General features: G+C 41.3%; 1 protein-coding gene across 1 annotated transcript; it reads left to right on the top strand.

The window, feature by feature from the left end:
- The first annotated feature begins 3436 nt into the window (after positions 1-3436).
- LOC116510258 (collagenase 3-like) lies at positions 3437-20065 on the top strand. Its single transcript, XM_032219738.1, has 11 exons — positions 3437-3479; positions 5570-5688; positions 5816-6045; positions 8276-8424; positions 8535-8660; positions 9483-9644; positions 10523-10631; positions 13049-13185; positions 15979-16138; positions 18317-18420; positions 19965-20065. Exons 1-11 carry the CDS (start codon positions 3437-3439, stop codon positions 20063-20065), a joined length of 1440 nt encoding a protein of 479 aa, XP_032075629.1.
- Positions 20066-20149: the final 84 nt, after the last annotated feature.

Below are 20149 nucleotides of genomic sequence, written 5' to 3'. Positions count from 1 at the left end.
GAGGCGATGATGACTTAACCATTCCTGTTTCAGGATAACAAGAGGCAGTACCACCAATTTTCGGTAATTGTGGGAAAAGGTGAGCTTGGAGGACCACATTAAAAAAAAGGTGTGGACCAAAGGCTCCATTCATGATGACCTTTGCTGGAAATATGCATTTCCTCAAAATGTGCTAGGTCTGTTTTGTTTGTGGTTCTTCCTGTTCAAGGCCATCTTGCACTTCATTCTTCATCAAAGTTATTGAAGTGGTAAATGGAAGGAAAATAACATTGGTCTTTCCTGAAGTCCAAGTGTGGTTAAAAAAGACCCATAAATATTAGCAGACAGATAGGTAGGGACTCTATTTAAAGACTGTGGTGTAACAGAAGACAAATCAGGGAAAAGTGGAAATAATTGAGGCTTGGCACTTGACTTCTGTAGAGAGTGTGACCTTGTCCCTTGACCATCCTGGTCTCCAGGGCTGGCTGCTGTCTTTCCGGCGTTTGCTGACAAAAGCTGCCTCCGCTCCTTGGCTTGGCAAAGACTCTGTTGTCAAACCTGCAGGAGCCATCTCTGCTGGGAAGCAAGTGGTTCTTACAGTTCTTACCACAGACCAGAGAGGGCTAACCAGTGGTAAAGTTAGATCATTTGAGACTCTAGCATTGAAGGTCTTATAGCGCCTGCCTCCTCCTTCCTTTGAATAATAAAATGCACGTCTTCATTCACTTCAAAATGAAAATCCGATCTGTTGCAATTCCTCCTTATTTGACTTAGGGCAAGGATGTCACACTCAATTTCATTGAGGGCCACATCAGGGTTGTATTTGACCTCAGGGGACCAGGGTGGGTGTGGCCAGCTCGACATCACTCGTGTTGGGGTTCCCTGTGGCAGCCCAAGTGCTCTGCCAGCGAAAATGGGCTCTCAACATGGGTGGGATCCGGTGGGCACTTCTGCTCGTGTGCTCGGATGTGTGCTGCGCGTGCATGCAGAGTACAATTAAGATTGTTCTGCGCATGTGCAGAACGGAAAAACAAGATGGTGCTGCAACGGGGCCGTCTGGGGAACTGGTTTGAGGGTGTAGCAGGCCTGGATCACTGCCGGTTCCAGCGACCCAGGCAGCCAAAACACTACTGGTTCGGCCGAACCAGTCCAAACTGGTAGGAACCCACCACTGGCTCTCGAGCTCCATTTTCGGCTGCAATGGCCTCCTGCAACCCTCTGCCAGCAAAAACGGAACTCAGGAAAGGCACCCGCATGTTGTAATATGGTTCCTGCAGCCCTCCCAAGCTCCATTTTCGCTGGCAGAAGCACCGTGGGCTAGTCCTTCGCTGTTTCCAAGGTGATCACATGGGCCAGATCTAAGCACCCCTTGGGCCAGATCCTGCCCCCGTGCCTTGAATTTGGCACCCCTGACTTAGGGGGTTCTAGATTTTTGCCCTTAAGCCTTATCCAATGTGGCTAGTCAATTAGATTTTGAGACTACAATGCTGGGAGATAAGTAATTTAATGGGGAAAACGGGGGATTTAACGGGCCAGTCTCAAAGCAAATTGGATACTCTGCCTTGTCTAAGACCGACACAGCCAGAATCATATTGTCAGGGTTCCAAATAGCATCCAAAAGTAAATCAGAGTCCAAGGCAAAGTATTGCTCAAAGTTCCAATTTATTAAGAGAGCCATGTTGACACATCTGGGAAAATCCGAATCTGAAAGCTTCCTGGTTTTCCCCACCCAGTTGAAAGTTCAAGATCTTGCCCCCAAATCCACAAGTCCATCACATGGTCCAATCTTCCACTGCCATGCTGGCAGTTCTACCCATCCAGTTCCGGTCAGGTGCAGAGGTGCAAAGATAAAGGATGATCTTGGCTTTCTAGAAAGAATTTTGTTATGGCTACATAGCATCTACTCCTTCCAATCCCCCCTCTCATTTTCCCACAATAGAAAATGCAGAGTAGAATAATAGAAAGTGTGGCAGGCCAAAAATCCAAAAGAAAATATGGCTGCAGGCCTGACACATACATCTGTAAATTATAGTTACAGCTCTGTCAGAAATACACGCCTTTCTACTTTTAAATTATTTTAACACTCATAGTTTCTATTACAATACAATGCAACATCAGAGTTGGAAGGGACCTTGGAGGTCTTCTAGTCCAACCCCCTGCCTAGGCAGGAAACCATATACCGTTCCAGACAAATGGCTATCCAACATCTTCTTAAAGACTTCCATTGCAGTAACATAAATAAAATAAATATATAATGTGTGATTGTATAAGCAAACTGCATGATTAATATACTGGCATCAGACACAGACAGAATAAGGAGGGGTAATAAACAAGGTAGTTCCTTCGTTGCGGGAATACCAAAACATGAAAAATCTGATTACATGAGCTGATTAAACTTATCACTTCAATGTCTAACTTGCAATGAATTTATAATGAAATCTACCAATCCCTGTTGCAACTTGAAGAGGTGTCTCGTGATTCTCCAATGTTTTATTCACATTTTCAGGTACATTCAAAAGACAAATAATATGTTGCAATGTATTTTGAATACATAATCTTATTACGTTAGTTGTTAAGTTACTGCAATGTATTCTGAGAATGACCTTGGGAGACAGGAGGAATAGCTGCAGCCTAGACCACCATCATGCAAAAGGGTATCTCAGCTCACAAAGAGAGAATAGAATGGAATGGAATGGAATGGAATGGAATGGAATGGAATAGAATAGAATAGAATAGAATAGAATAGAATAGAATAGAATAGAACAGAACAGAACAGAACAGAACAGAACAGAACAGAACAGAATAACAGAGTTGGAAGGCACCTTGGAGGTCTTCTAGTCCAATCTTCTGCTTAGGCAGGAAACCCTACACCATTTCAGATAAATGGTTATCCAACATCTTCTTAAAAACTTCCAGTTTTGGAGCATTCACAACTTCTGGAGGCAAGATGTACCACTGATTAATTGTTCTAACTGTCAGGAAATTTCTCCTTAGTTCTAGGTTGATTCTCTCCATTAGTTTCCATCCATTGCCTCTTGTCCTGACCTCAGGTACTTTGGAGAATAATAGCTTGATTCCCTCTTCTTTGTGGCAGCCCTTGAGATATTGGAACACTGCTGTCATATCTCCCCATGTCCTTCTTTTCATTAAACTAGACATACCCAGTTCCTGCAACCGTTCCTCATATGTTTTAGCCTCCGGTCCCCTAATCATCTTTGTTGCGCTTCTCTGCACTCTTTCTAGAATCTCCACATCTTTTTTTACAGGAGAAGTATTTTCAGAATTGTAAGATTCTGTTACTATCGTCTTCTTTTAACGATGTTATAATCCCTTGTGGGATGGAGTCTGGGCAACTGAATAGAGCTAAGTGTTTACTGGCAGGATGCCCTTCCTGTTGCCAATGTGGAACTCTGATAAGAGTCTGTTACTATAACCCTACCACAATGGTAATACACTCATGGTTGGTGTTTCATTTCTGGGCTACATTGAAGGACTGACAGGTATGAAAAATATGATGTTCTCACAAGACCTGTATTTTGAAATCTATTATACAGGTGGACCTCGAGTCACTACCAGAACTGAGCCTGAAATTTATGTTGCTAAGTGAAACATTTGTTAAGGGGGTTTGCCCCATTTTACAACTTTTCTTGCCAGAGTTGTTAAGTGATTCATTGCATCTGTTAAGGTAGTAGCATGATTGTTAAATAAATTTGGATTCCCCATCGATTGTGCTCGTCAGAAGGTTGAGAAAGGAGATCATATGGGACACTGCAACCGTCATAAATATGAACCACTTGCCAAGCATCTGAATTTTGATCACATGACCAGGTGGATGCTGTAATGGTTGTAAGTATGAAAATGGTCATAAGTCATTTTTGATAATGCCATTGTAATTTTGAACAGCCACTAAATGAACTAGTATAAGTTGAGGACTACAAATTTATAAAACATGCATCATTATAAGCTTTTTTAGCTGATGCTGGGTTGTCAAATTCAGCGAAACTCAGAATCTGACAAGTAATTATGTTGTAGTCCTTAGAACCTTATTCTGAGCGGAGCGAATCACATCAAATTACAGTCCAAATGAAATCATTTCTCTTCATAGTGTGCGCAAGATAGCAGCCTAAACCAAATCTAAACAATTTTAGAAATTTACTTCATGCCAGACTCCAGAATATCAGAGTTAAATACATTTCATTGCATGTTCTTTTGACACTACAGGTTATGGGAAAAAAAGGTTTATCCTTAATCCTAGTAGAAATGAATATACATAACTTCCGTAGGCTTTGCAGTTCTAGATTGTCTTTGCATAAATAGTTTTCCTGAATCCTGTGGGTGGGCTTTGGAGAAATGTATTCTTAACTCATCAATAATATGAAATGTGACAGAAAATTTAATATTCAATCTTGAAAATGCAGTCTATTAGATAGCCATTGGGAATCAATGTCTATTTAATTATCTATTTCTTTCTTTCTCTTTTCTCCCTCTTTCTCTCTGGACTTATTCATTAAATATTAAATTGACAAAGGGATCTTTTTAAAATTCTCCCAGATTTTTCTACATTTCTTAGATGATGTTGTGTCTGCATTATAAGATCTAATTTTAAATGACTTGAACATCATGTCACAACTTGTTAATGATGATTCAGGAACAATGATAAAAGTGCAAAAATAAAACAAGGATTTCTATCTGCTACTGTAGCATAAACGACATTCTTCAACTCAACAATTAAATGTGCATGGGTATGCCTTTAAGGTATTATTTTAATTCAGTAATGGAGAGCCAGGTGCTGGTGATTCATTGAAAAATGTAGGAAGAGTATTTATTTTATTTATTCATCAAATTTTGGAGAAAAACCCCATCTCCCACACTGGGCACTATATAAATAAAATATTAAAATATAAAACATTTAAACTGTAAGGAGATGATACCATTTTTTTCCTTAAAGGAATAGAAAAAAAATGTTTGATTTCTTACTTGACTTTCTATTGTTTGACAAGAAGACAATATTGTCTAACTGTGGTGGAGAACCTTTGGCACATGTGCCACAGCTGGCATGTGGAGCCCTCTCTCCATCGCCCCAGCTCAGCTCCACCAAGCATGCATGCGCACCTCCCATCAGCCAGCTGATTTTCGGGTCTCTGCAACGCATGTGGGAGACACGCCTGCATGATATTGGAAGAGAGGCAGGAAGAGAGAAAAAGTATTGCTGGAATTTGGAAAGAAGTCAAGGAAAAGCTTTTCAAAGCATTGGAGATAATTTTTGCAGTGCGTGGAACTGATATCCATATGCTTCATATTACGAAGGCAGCCTATGAAAACAACATGCAAACAAAATAGGCCCATTTGCACTGACAGCAAATTATTTCCCTTAGAAAAGGGGCACAAAACGAAGTTGTCATTTTTAGTGCCAGCAACTGCTATTGAACAAGGAATTTAATCTCTTAACCACAAGCATGGAGTTTTTGCTAAACATAGCGATAGGGGGGCTTTTGACCTAGAATAAGAAAATTGCACTGTAGATAAATGAATGACAAGTCAAATTCCTAGATACAGTATGTGTTCTATAAAAGGGTATCCTGACCTAAAGTATTTGTTAAACCCATGCACTTCAGTAGTTGTGTGAAGATGAACACCTTTGTTACCTCTGTTTTCTTCTTCTGGATTCTTGCTTGTAGTTTACCTTTCCCACTTCCCCCCAAAATTACGGTAGGTCCGAGGCCTGAGACAGGAAGCAACCTCTCAACAGAAGTATCTGCCAGTTTTCCCTACACTGTTTTTAGTGTCCTACCTTTTTGTGATCTTTTTTCAAATGGTTTCCCCCTTTTATTCCTAGAGCTATCTGGACACTTACTACAGTCAAGGAAACGTTTGGAAAAGAAGCTCAGCATCTTTGCTTAACCAGCTGAAATCCATGCAGTCTTTTTTTAGCCTGGAAGGAAATGGACAAATGACCTCAGAAACCTTAGAACTAATGAAACAACCTCGGTGTGGTGTGCCTGATACGGCAGGGTATCATTTTTTCCCCAGGAAAATTAAGTGGCCGGTGTTGGATTTAACATACAGGTAAAATGAATGTCTTTCACTTAGTATTCATTTCCCTTTGTTGTGTCTGTACTAGGCCCTTTTTGAAAATATCGCTTCCGTGGTCTAGATGAGTGGGGTTTCTCTGCCTCTGTTTTTCTTTGCTGACATTCGGAAAGCTCTAAATTGAATTTTAAAAACCGTGATGCTGTTGAAACGACAGAATGGCAATCATTTATAGCAGCGAGGGTTAACCTTTTTGGTGACGAGGGTCCAAAGCCCATGTGCATGTCCGCCCCCCCCCAAAAAATGCAATGTGATCGCACCCCCCCCCCTGTGTATGCACTCCAGCCTCCTGCGCATGTGCCATGCCCCCCCCTGTGCTCAAATTTCGGTTTCGAAGGAGGTGCAGGAGGCCTTCGAGGTCCAAAACGAGGGGGGCGCCTGTGCATGAGCAGTAGAGCTGAGCTGGGGTGATGGCTAGTGTGCCCGCAGAGAGGCCTCTGTGTGCTGCCTGTGGCAGGCGTGCCATAGGTTTGCCATCACAGATTTATAGCATGTTCTTAACCAAAATCAAATTTTGTATGGAGTGGTTTTAGCCTAAATTACTCTCACCGAGGCACACCCAGAGTTATGAATGTGTTTTGAGAAGACAATCCCATATAGCAGCACCAAGCCAAAACATTTTAAACATCATTTTTATTATTACTCCAGTATTATGCTGATCTTTGCCTGATGTTTTTTTTTTCTGTTGATTTAATGCAATTCAAAGGCTGTAACCACTTATACTGGTCAGTTTCCCCATGTTGTGTATATGTGTATGTGTATTTACTTTGCTCAGATGTAGAAGCACAGATAAATCCATCTACACCATGTATTGATCTTTCTTGTACGAATTAAATTAGTCCTATTTTGATTTAGATCAACATGGCGAGATTAATTCCTTCGGGGGGGAATTTACAGAGAATGAATAAAAACCAAATGTTCCATATATATTTCTGATCATTATCAACATTCTGCCATACATCTGCACACATACACATATATTGTTTACTTAGTATCCTAGCATGATTTCTGTTGATTGCTTATTTAGTATCCATGACTATCACTAAGTGTTGTATCTAATGTTTTATGATGGAGGTATTTTTACAATGACTATGATAATGATCTATTACTATTGTTGTATGTACACTGAGAGCTTATGCACCGGGGGCAAATTGTGTGTCTAATCAAACTTGGCTAATAAAGAATTCTAATTCTAATAAAGGAAAATGTTTATAAGTTATGGTATGTTATAATAGCTAAGGTATTGTACTTAGCAAGGTGGCGCAGTGGTTAAATGCAGCACTGCAGGCTACTGCTAGATCAGCAGGTCAGCGGTTCAAATCTCACCGGCTCAGGGTTGACTCAGCCTTCCATCCTTCCGAGGTGGGTAAAATGAGGACCCAGATTGTTGGGGGCAATATGCTGACTCTCTGTAAACCGCTTAGAGAGGCCTGAAAGGCCTATGAAGCGGTATATAAGTCTACTGCTATTGCTATATTGCTATTGCTATTGCTACTTGGATCAAGGAGAATCAAGTTAGTTCTCTCAGCGTAACACTGAGTTACCATATTTTTCAGAGTATAAGACACACCTTTTCCCCCCAAAAAAGAGGGTGAAAATATGGGTGCATCTTATACATTGAATATAGCATTTTTTGGTCTACCGAAACCCTGCCCACTTTGCAAAAATGGATGTGCAAAGGGTTTGGGAGGCTTGCAAAGTGCTCCTGGGGGCTGAGGAGGGCAAAAATGAGCAAAAAACTGGCCGTTTTTGCTCATTTTTGCCCCCTCAGCCCCCAGGAGCACTCTACAAGCCTCTTGAAGCCTATGCATGCCCCCCCCCTTTTTTTGCAAAAAAATAGCCTGTTTTTGTGAGAAACGGCCCATTTTTTTGCTTGTTTTTGCCCGGCCCCCCCCCCAGCTCTCAGGAGCATTCTACAAGCCTCCCAAAGTTCTGCATGCCCCCCCCTTTTTTTTCAATAAAACAAGGTGTGCAGAGGGTTTGGGAGGCCTGCAGAGTGCAAAAACTTTTTTTTAAAAAAAATTACCTCTTCAAAATCATGGTGTGTCTTATAGTCTGAAAAATACAGTACGTTGTGCCAGAAATTCACAGCCCAGGCAGTTTTACTGGATTGTTATGGAAAAAAACATGTAAGCCTCTGCATGTAAGCCATCCTGAGTATTCAGAGGAAAATATAACTGATGATTGGCATTTGTGATATGAACAGAATTGTGAACTATACCCTGGATCTGAGCTGGGAAGAAGTGGACCAATCAATGCAGGAAGCTTTTCAAGTATGGAGTGATGTCACCCCTCTTCATTTCACCAGGATTTTTAATGGCACTGCTGACATTATGATCTCTTTTGGATCCAAAGGTGATGTGAGGGCAAAATTGTATGCTATGTTGTCATGTTTATTCTAAAATTTGCTATACCCCTTAGATGTCTAATTAATTAGCAGTTATTTTGGGTTGTTCATTTTATAGAGCATGGAGACTTTGTACCTTTTGATGGACCATTGGGTCAACTAGCTCATGCTTTCCCTCCTGGTGACAATATTGGAGGGGATGTCCACTTTGATGATGATGAAACATGGACTAATGATTCTAGAGGTAACTGTAGATTTATTTCTAGGACTCCAGAAGTACTAGCTTGCCTATATAAATCCATTAACCTATCAATTAATTAGATTAATATAACAGTTCGGTCATAAGTCTATTATCTCAAATCATGCTATTGTCTTGAAAATTAAAGCTACAACTTTTGCATGTTGTTTTCTCTAAAATATACAGTATATTTCAAGGCCTTCTTCCAAATGCATTTACTTTTATATAGCAAAGATATCAACTTAATCCTCTTAAAGTAGTGTCCTTTAAAAGAACCTTCATTTACCTTAAAATATGAAGGCAAGTAAATGATTAGGGAATGTGGTGGCTCAGTAGCTAATATGCTGAGCTTGTTGATCAGAAAAGTGAGCAGTTCAGGGGTTCAAATCCCTAGTGCTGCATAATGGAGTGAGCTCCTATTTACTTGTCCCAGTTTCTGCCAACCTAGCAGTTCGAAAGAAAGTAGAAAAATAGGAACCACCTTTGGTGGGAAGGTAACAGCGGTCCATGCGCCTGCAGCGTTTAGTCATGCTGACCACATGGCCACAGAGACGTCTTCAGATAGCGCTGGCTCTTCGGCTTTGAAGTGGAGATGAGCACCGCCCCCTAGAGTCAGGAACGAATAACACACATGTGCAAGGGGAATGTTTACTTTTACCTAACCTTGACTGTGAAGTTTAGTCAGTCGTAAAAATATTGATAGGAGAGATAATCTTGCTTCTAGAATTGTTTGTGAGTGCTTGGAATATACTATTCTATAATATATTTGGATTCCAGAGGGCATCCTGATGCTCTATTGCTAACTTGATGGCTTTGTGCTCTTTCCAGATTTTAATTTATTTGTGGTTGCAGCCCACGAGTTGGGCCACACATTGGGACTGCAACACTCCAGTGACCCTGAAGCTTTGATGTACCCTCTTTACACTTACCGTGGCCTGGAGGACTTTGTTCTTCCTGAAGATGATGTAGAAGGCATCCAAGCTCTTTATGGTACTTATATTTTTATTCATTCTAAAACGGATAGTGAAGAAGAGTGTGCAAATTCAAAGGAGTGCTTTGCCATCATGAGGCTTCCCTTCCAAAAGCACCCTTTGTTGTGTGCTGTGACAAAATAAAACAGTTTGTATCAGGGGTGGGTTCCTGCCAGTTCTAACCTCTTCTATAGAAGAGGTTCCACAAATCTACAGTGCCATTTAGAACCAGTTCCAGCTCCCTCCCCCCCGCCCGTCTGCACATCACCAAGATGAAGAGCAAGAGGAGGAATTCTGGGAGTTGAAGTCCACAAGTCTTGAAGCTGTCAAGTGTGAATACCCCTGGGTTTTTTTTCTAAAGGGTTAGGGGTGCAAAGGTCTTGTAACTTGACAGCTTTAAGACTTGCGTGTTTCAAATGCCAGAGTTTCTGAGCCAACTTTTTGGTTGCTAAGCAAGAGCGTTGTTAAGTGAGTTTCACCACATTTTACAAGTTGGTCACGCCCATTGAGTCACATGACTGCCAAGCCACTCCCATCCGGTCACATGGCTGGCAAGCCACTCCCACAAAGCAGGCCACACCTACAGAAGAGGTTCTAAAAAAAATGGAAACCCACCACTGGTTTGTATGTTCCAAACATCAGAATCTTTGCACCAATTACTTCAACCAAACTGTACATATAATATATACTGTATGTAGAAGTGCTATTCATTGTGGGGATTTGTTGAGCCCTTCTTTGTACTTCAGCAAAATTAAATGGCCTTCCTCCACCTACTTCTGATAGTTAATTATAGGCAGATGGTAACCTGGTAGAATGGAATACAAGTGCTGTGAAATGAATTCTAAATATTGTACATTAAAAACAAAGGGTATCATGAACTATTCTCAATATTTGCAGGTCCAAAAAAGAGGACAAGCAGTGCTATAATTCCACAGAGGTGTGATCCAAACTTCTCTGCAGATGCTGTTGCAGATATACATGGTGATAAAATCATATTCAAAGACATGTAAGATGGCGGTAAAAGTATCTGCCCATTCTTCTGAACACAGTCTTTAGGGTTATAAAAAACTAATCATCATTGAATAATAATAATAAGGGATACAATGAAAGCTTCAGTAATAGGTTGTAAATTTTTGGCTATGTTAATTTCCTATATTAGCCCCTCTCTCTCCAACAAATTCCCAGAAAGTTAGACATCCTTTTTTTTCTCTCTCTCTTAAGATATGAGTGTCAAATTGGTGTTAACACTAAGTTTGGCTTCTTGGAAACAAGCCAATAATCAACCATGACAATCCTGTAGGCTTGCATAAACAATCTATAGTTAGTATTAAACCCATTTGAGATTGTACTTTTAATGGTAATAAAACTTTCCCACCTCTTTGCTGTGGATACCTGAGGAAACAGATAGATAGCAAAACCTGAGACTTGACTTGGTTCCTTCACACTAAGCAAGAGTTTAGCATAAAGATGTACATTTTATATTGGAGCAAGGCAGGGGTGGGGGGGTTGCTGCCGGCATTACTGCCCGTTTGGGGCGTGGAAAAACCCACGCCCGTGCGCATTTGCAAATGAAAAGGTCTGCGCTTGCGCCAAACCTTAAAAAATGAAGAAAAAAACACCATTTTTGCAATGAAAATTGTTTTGCACATGCACAGAACTGAAAACCAAGATGGTGGCGCCGTAGGAGAAGCGGTTCAGGGGTGTGCCAGGCTTGGGTTGCTGCCGGTTCCAGTGACCCAGGCCACCAAGCAGGGGTGGGTTCCTGCCAGTTCTAACCTCTTCTATAGAAGAGGTTCCACAAATCTACAGTGCCGTCTAGAATCGGTTACAGCTCCCTCGCCCCGCCCGTCCGCACATCATCAAGATGAAGAGCGAGAGGAGGAATTCTGGAAGTTGAAGTCCACAGGTCTTACAGCTGTCAAGTTTGAACACCCCTGGGGTTTTTTTTCTAAAGGGTTAGGGGTGCAAGGGTCCTGTAACTTGACAGCTTTAAGACTTTCACACTTCAATGCCAGAGTTCCTGAGCCAACATTTTGGTTGCTAAGCAAGAACATTGTTAAGTGAGTTTCACTACATTTTACAAGTTGGCCACACTCACCCAGTCACATGGCTAGCAAGCCACTCCCACCTGGTCACATGGCCGGCAAGCCACTCCCACAAAGCAGGCCACACCTACAGAAGAGGCTCTAAAAAATTTTGAAACCCACCACTGCCACCAAGTTACTACTGGTTCGGCCGAACCGGTCCAAACCGGTAGGAACCCACCTCTGGATCAAGGGCTACAATAGCCCTTGTGGGGTTTATGCTGCCAGGAAGAGGCGATACACTTGATTTTTAACAAAGAAACTGGGAAACGAAGTTTAAACTAATTAAATGATTTTACTACTAAATCTCTCCGGTCACCTTCCCTCAAGCACACCCCTTTTACAAGTTTGGCAATTAGCCTTCATTCATATTTCAACTGCTTACAAATTTTAATATAAATGAAGGTATCATCATCTTCATTTAATAACTCCATAATCCCTTGAAGGGTGGAGTCTGGGCAACTGAGTGGCGCTAACAAGAGTGTTTAATGGCTGGATGCCCTTCCTGTCACCAATGTGGAGTTCAGCAGAGATAGTGTGCCCGGAGAGGGAAATAGCTGCCTCTACCTAGAATTGGACTCACAGCGTCCTGATTGTGAGGCGAGAGTGCCACCTCTAGGCCACCACACCACTTTAATATAAATGAAGCTATGTAATCAAATGAATAAATAGCATTTCATATGAGAGGAAGCAGCAGGATCAAACAAAGCCAAGAGGCGCAGTGTAGCATCTTAGTGGTGTTAGTAGCGGACCGCAGAAGATGGGAAGATATTTAGTTTGTCAGGTTTTTTGAGACAGACCAGACCAAAACATAGACTCTACAGCCTTATTTCTCAACCTTGGTGACTTTAAGTCCTGTGGACTTCAATTCCCAGAATCCCCCAGCCAGCATAGCTGGCTGAGAGATTCTGGGAATTGAAGTCCACAGGACTTAAAGTCACCAAGGTTGAGAAACACTGCTCTACAGGAAACGAGAAACTACTTTTATTTAGATGGGCTATGGTAACATACTCATGTAAGTGTGATTGTGGTTCTCCTCCTCCCTCTTTTTTATTCGTGCAGATTAGATGGGTGGGGGTTCTGTCTGAGATGTTTTCGTAATCCCCCTTCATCAATTGTACTTAAGCAATTGTTTCCCTTTTCGTTGCTCTGGTAATATATCTTTCCCCTCATCCTCTCTCCTCTCATGGTCATCCTCTGTATTCTCTACATCTGTCACACAACAGATTTGCATTGTTGTTCAGAACAATGTCCAAGTGCAGACTTTGATTTTTGTTGATGATCTGAGGACCCACCTAATACTATGCCGTGATTTTTCTGCTTCTTTTTTCTTGCTCAGATTTGTGTGGCATCATAATTATCAGACGATTCGTGAAGATTGGATGGTTATGGATTCTGTTTGGCCAGAACTTCCAAACTTCCAGGTGGATGCAGCTTATTATTCCCCAGAGAAGGACCTTCTCTTCCTATTTCGAGGTGAATTTGTATTTGTATTTGTATTTATATTTAATAAATTTATAGGCCGCCCAATCCCGAAGGACTCCGGGCAGCTTACAGAAATTTTTTTTTTTTTAAAAAAGAAGAATTAAAAAAACAGAGGAAAACTGATTAAAAAACCACATCATGCACCCAATCTAGCTGGGGCTGGACCTCAGTCATGAGGTCAACAGCCCCAGGCCTGCCGGAATAGCCAGGTTTTGATAGCCTTTCGGAAGGCCATGAGAGTGGGTGAGGTCCGGATCTCTGGGGGTAGTTCATTCCATAGGGTCGGAGCGGCTACAGAGAAGGCCCTCCCCTGGGGAGCCGCCAGCCAACATTGTCTGGCTGACGGCACCTGGAGAAGGCCCACTCTGTGCAATCTTATTGGCCGTTGGGAGGTATGTGGCAGAAGATGGTCTCGCAGATATCCGGGTCCTAGGCCATGTGGGGCTTTAAAGGTAATAACCAGCACCTTGAATCATGTCCGGAGACCGATAGGAAGCCAGTGCAGCTCGCGGACGTTAGGTGTAACGTGGGTGTATCTTGGTACACCCAGTATCGCTCGCGTGGCTGCATTCTGGACTAGCTGTAGTCTTCGAACACTTTTCAGGGGCAGCCCCATGTAGAGTGCATTACAGTAGTCAAGTCTTGAGGTGACGAGGGTATGAGTGACCGTTTGAAGTGCCTCCCGATCCAAATAGGGCCTCAACTGGTGCACCAGAACGTTGCTTTGCCCTTCATCCTTGCTAGCTTTCCTTCATCCGTGTTTTTATTGAGAAGGACCAACACATATCAATGTTGTTCTTACTCATTTTGTTGAAGTAATAACTTTTCCAAAATGTAGAATAATAGTTCCAGATTAATGTTCAGATTGTGTAACCTTTGGTGCTCTCTGGTTTTGTTTGTTTCCTGGCAGATGTTTTATTACCCAGCTAGGTAACATCTTCAGTGCTAAAGACATTACCTACTTACTGTAAGTAGTGAAACATCTGCAAGAAAACAAACAAGACTCCACAGGTCAACCCTGAGCTACAAATATTCTCTTGTATTAATATACATGCTAACATACACAATTAATATACATACTAATTTTAGGAGAAAAAAGATAATTATTTGTATAATGTCTTGCAAAAGACTTAGACCGTAGACTTAGACAAGACACAGTAATGGCTACTGTGCACAAATATTATTTGTATTATATTTGTATATAAATTTGATGAGACGTGGTGGCTCACTGGCTAATATGATGAGCTTGTTGATCAGAAAGGTTGGCAGTTTGGCGGTTCAAATCCCTAGTGCCGTGTAACGGAGTGAGCTCCTGTTATTTGTCCCAGCTCCTGCCAACCTAGCAGTTCGAAAGCATGTAAAAAATGCAAGTAGAAAAATAGGGACCACTTTGGTGGGAAGGTAAGAGTTCCATGCACCTTTGGCATTTAGTCATGCCGGCCACATGACCACGGAGACATCTTCAGACAGTGCTGGCTCTTCGGCTCTGAAACAGAGGTGAGCACTGCCCCCTAGAGTCAGGAACGATTAACACCTATGTGCGAGGGGGACCTTTACCTTTATAAATATTATTGAAGTGCAATATTGAGGGAGATTACAAAGATGGTTCCATCTACTATAGGTTTTCAATCCCTCCAATGTGGGAAGAATAGAGAATTTATGAATGTCAATTGAACGAATCACAATATTGCTAAGCCTGATTAATAGTTTTGCAGTTAATTTACCGGTATTTTCCACTTTTCTTTTCTGGCACGGGCTCAAGTCAAAATTTTAAAAAGCAAAAGCAAATTAGTTTAAAACTAATTTTAAACAAATCAAAATTAACTAAAATCAAAACTACTAAATCATTTACCAGTTGAGAACTTAGATGCATTTTTCATATAAAAAAGCGAGACCAAACACAATTGAGACATCCGTAGTCTGGCCATATTGTAGATATTTTCTCCCATGTGCTTGGAAGATGCACTCTGAAAGTGTAGAGCAGGGGTGTCAAACTCAAGACCCGCGGGCTGGATCCAGCCACAATGTGGTCAGATCTGGCCCAGGGGCCATCCTGGAAAATATAAGGGGCCATCCTGCATTGCTTTGGCATGGTCTACCCGGTGTGAAGAGGAAACATCGGACCAGCGTTGCTTCGGCCTGGTCTACTCAATTCGAAGAGGAAACATGCCAGTAGTTTGGGAAGTGACGTCAAGCTGGCCTCACTCACCCAGTTGGCCCTGCCCAACCAGCCCCCGAAGTCAACCACAGCCCTAATGTGGCCCTCAATGAAATTGTGTTTGACACCCCTGGTATAGAGACATGGTCCCTTGAATCATCAGACCCCGAGACACTTTAAACATTAAAGAGAAGAACCAACTTTCCTTAATAATTACTGTATTTTTCAAACTATAAGATACACCGGTGTATAAGACGCACCAAGATTTTGAAGAGGTAAGTAAGAAAAAAAAGTTTTTGTCCTCCCCAGCCCCGAGGAGCACTCTGTAGGCTTCAGCAAGGCTGGGGGAAGACAAAAACGCCCCTATTTTTGTGGAAAATGGCCCAGGTATTGCCCATTTTTCGCAAAAATGGGCTGCAGGGGTGGAGCTTTGTGAGACCAAAAATGGCTGTATTCAGTGTATAAGATGCATCAACATTTCCACACTCTTTTAGGGGGCAAGGTGCATCTTATACTCCAAAAAATACAGTATATTACTTACTTTTATACCATGAAGCAGATACTTGTCTGTCTTGGCTTTAGCATTAATTATGTCAATTTATCATTTGCTTCCACAAACTGTACAGGGAAGAGGTACTGGGCTCTGAGGGACTACAAGATACTCAGTGGTTATCCCCAGAAACTATACAATCTTGGATTCCCAAGCTATGTGCAGAGGATAGATGCCGCTTTCTATGATGTAAAATCCAGGAAGACAAAGTTTTTCACTAGGGATCAGCTATGGAGGTAGGTAGTAAGTGGTTGAGGAAGTGGCTCATCAGAACCACTCTTACGTCCGCACCATAATAAAACTAAATAAACATTTTCCAGAAACCCTTTGAAAAACAGTTTTGAAACCCACAAAATACAGTTTCTTTATCCTGATGGCATATTGTATTGATACAGTTACATATTACTCATGATGCTGTGGTTAACATGGAGCTCAGTTCTCTCCCTGGGCTTTTTGCAATGCAAAATTACCTCTTCACTTGGCGAAGTTTTTTTCTCCCTTCTTCATTTTACATCAGGACGATCTGTTTTCAAATCCTCATCCAGGTTTCTTTTTCTTTTGCTATCAACAAGATATGGAGACTATACTGTGATGTAGTTAGGGGACAGGTAAGCCATGGCAGTCTAAATGCCACTGAACATTGCATAGATCAGCAAAAGCTGTGTGAGTTGTGCAGGATCTGTTGCTGATTGCTTGATTCCTTCTCTAATCATATTAAAATATTTCCCCCCATGTTTTACTATATATCAGCAAAGCAGGGGTGGGTTCCTAGACTGGTTGATACCGGTTCATTGCATGTGTGCATCACTTGCACGCACGCCAGCTGCTTGTTTCTGGCGCATGCACAGGTGACTAAATATTGTTCTGTGCATTCACAGAAACATGCTGGCAATGGCATAAGAGGTCGTGGAACCAGTTCAGGGCGTGGCCAGCCTTGGTCACTGCCGGTTCTGCGACCCAGGCCACAATTCCACAACTGGTTTGGCAGAACCGGGATGAACCGGGAGCAACTTACCTCTGCAGCAAAGATAGAACTCTTATTCTCTGTACAATCGTGAAAACCACTTTCAGAGGGCTAAGCCAATAATTCCCACTGTCTGCATATACTATTTATTCATATTCGTACCACAAAGTCTTTGCTCAAACTGATGTATTTCAAATCACTCATTCTCAATTGCCAAATGTGACATGATATGATTTACTGAAAGATGGGGCTGAAATAGCCATTGCATAGCTCTCTATAAGTTTGGCTTACACTATTATGTATATGTGCATGCAACTGAAAGAAAACTGTGATGACAAATTCATCTCTATTAGAGGGTTACCTATATACAGAACCTCCTTCTCCAGCAACTTCTGTTCACTTATTAAGTTTTAGTAAAATGGGCTCCTCATACGAGTCCTCCACCCAGGAGCCACAGATGCAGGATTTCTCAGTTTCCACCTCCTCCTGTGAACTGTATTCGTTCCGCCCAACATTTGAACAGTCTCTTGATTTCTGGCCTTCAAGAAATTAATAAAAACATGGGTGTTTCACCAAGCCATGAGGATGAATGAACTCTATTCTTCTGTGCATCTCCCACAGTTTGATGTTATTCTCCTATATGATTTGGACTTTAAATTTGATTTGCTTTGTTTTCACTCCCAGTTAGACACAAGGGAGTTGTACGTCACAATCAGTCAGCTAATTGGAGCAACCCATAGGCCATGTAAATAAAGAAATACATCAGCGCCCTTAAACAGCTTGAGAATCAACCACAGAGTCTTCTAACATCCGTGCAAAGGACTTTTCTATATTCCTGGAAATTTCATGAGGAAGTCTGCAAACAAATGTAAACAACATTAGTTTTGGGCCAGACTGAACAATGAGTAAGAAGTGAGGTTATCAGATTTGCGCACTAAGCACAAGAGAGTTTGACGAAATAAAATGCTCCAAAATGGGGCTTATTGATTCAACTGCAGAGTTAGAAAATGCACGGAATAATTCTGCCTAAGGAAGATTTTCATTTATTTATTTATTTGGGAAATCTATATGGCTGCCCATTTCTGATACATAACTCGGGAGAGGGGGGAGTTCTAACAATTAAAAACAAAATCTTTAAATATTTAAAATATATATTATATTTTAATATATGTAAAATATTTAAAAAAGCAACATCAATAACAATTATTATATCCATTCTCCATCAATACTGAAGACAAGTCTTTGATCCCACTAAAGTAGATGCCATTTGCATATCTACAGAGGTAATTGGAAAATGTTGAAAGGACTATGAAAGCAGCATTGGCACATTAAGATGGTTTCTGATCAGATATTATAAATCTTTTGGCTTCATTTCGCTTCCATTCTGAGTTCCCTGATTTCTTTCTAAGCCTGATGCTGGTTTCTTATTATTATTCATTTTGGGCTACAGCTATGATGAGAGATTTCATTCTATGGAGCAGGGCTATCCAAAACAAATAATGGAAGAATTTAATGGAATTATACATAAGGTGGACGCGGCATATCAGCAGAATGGTAAATATTTCAGTTTGTCATCTTGTTGTGTGAAAGGGAATTTTTACTTAATGTGGATGCCCTATTGTTACCAAGGATACTTAAAAAGTCACAAATATGTCTTCAACACAGAATTTCTCATTCGTACTCATTAAATGTTCAGCTTGATCGCTCCCTCCCTCCCTCCCTCCCTCCCTCCTTCCTTCTTTTTCTTTCTTTCTTTCTTTCTCTCTCTCTCTCTCTCTCTCCTTCCTACCCTCCCTCTCCCCCTCTCTCTTTCACTAATATACTTGTACTGATGTTAAAGTCCTAGAGGAAAACAAATGCACTCTTTGAATTCTCTCAAAACTCTTTCTCAGAGAGAAAGCTCTTCTTCTTTTGTTGCTATTGCACATCATTTTTGCATTCATCCAATTATGTGGGTTGTTCCATGTCAAAATGGTTTTTTTGTATTGGCCAGCACGTATGCCCTTTTGAGGTATGAGGCCTAGGGCAACCAGAATCCGCAAACAGTATTCCTAATGACCATTAGATATAAAGTTATAGAAAACCATCTGCTGACATAAAGTAGCTGAATAGTTCTTTTGCAGAATACTGGTAATCTTATTGCCAATGCATTACAATAGGGTTTTGGGAGCATAGTATAGAGCTCATCTCCATTTCAAAGCCGAAGAGCCAGCACTGTCCGAAGATGTCTCTGTGGTCATGTGGTCGGTGTGACTAAATGCCGAAGGTGCACGGAGCGCTGTTACCTTCCCACCAAAGGTGGTTCCTATTTTTCTACTTGCATTTTTACATGCTTTCGAACTGCTAGGTTGGCAGAAGCTGGGACAAGGAACAGAAGCTCACTCCAATACACAGCGCTAGGGATTTGAACCGCTGAACCGCTGACCTTTCCGATTGACAAGCTCAGTATCTTAGCCACTGAGCCACAGTGTCACTTAGAGATGTCTTGATAGCCCCTATGATAAAGGTAAACCTTGAGTATGACCTTAATTATGCCCTGCAATTACAATAATAAGCTGTGATAGTCGTAAAGTGGGTTATCTTGTGACTTGATTCAATTTTGTGTCCTTTTTTGTGGTAGTTGTTAAGTGAATGCCGCAGTCATTAACCCATTGTTTACTACGGAGTAGTTTTTGCCAGAAACTGAAAGTAAACACTGGTTTCCAACAAAGCGGACATAAAATACGGAATTGCACATGGCCATAACTATGGGTCAGTTGCTACACAGGCAAAATGCAGTCAGATGGGCAGGACAAGATGAACTTTGAAACTAGATCATAAGTAGCTTTTGGGGAGTCCATTGCTAAGTAACTGTCTATAAGTCAAGGGCTATCTGTACTCATTTCTGTCTTAGTTCATTCTCTTCCTTTGAGATCCACTCAGTTTTGATGGATCCAACATCTTCTGCAAATTCTAGAAACCTCCATGAACAAGATGCCAATCATCTTTAGAACTACAGCCTCTAATTCTGGCTGGGAAAATTCTGGAAGTTGAAGTCCGGACATCTTCAAGTTGCCAAGGTTGAGAAACACTGCTCTAATTAATTTTTTTTCTTGCAGATTCCATTTATTTCTTCTGCGGCTCATTCCAATTTGAGTACAGCAGTTCACACCGAGAAGTCACCCACACGACATCAGCAAACTCTGTTTTAGGCTGTTAAACAACAAGAAATTTGATCAACTTGGAAACAGGATTGATTGAAAATATTACAGATGACATGGGGAAACCTGATGAATGTTTACAT

This window comes from Thamnophis elegans, chromosome 6 (genome assembly GCF_009769535.1).
Source record: "Thamnophis elegans isolate rThaEle1 chromosome 6, rThaEle1.pri, whole genome shotgun sequence".
NCBI classification, from domain to species: Eukaryota; Metazoa; Chordata; class Lepidosauria; order Squamata; family Colubridae; genus Thamnophis; species Thamnophis elegans.
The sequence above is the reverse complement of the archived record's forward strand: the minus strand, read 5'-3'. Positions and strand labels throughout refer to the sequence as shown.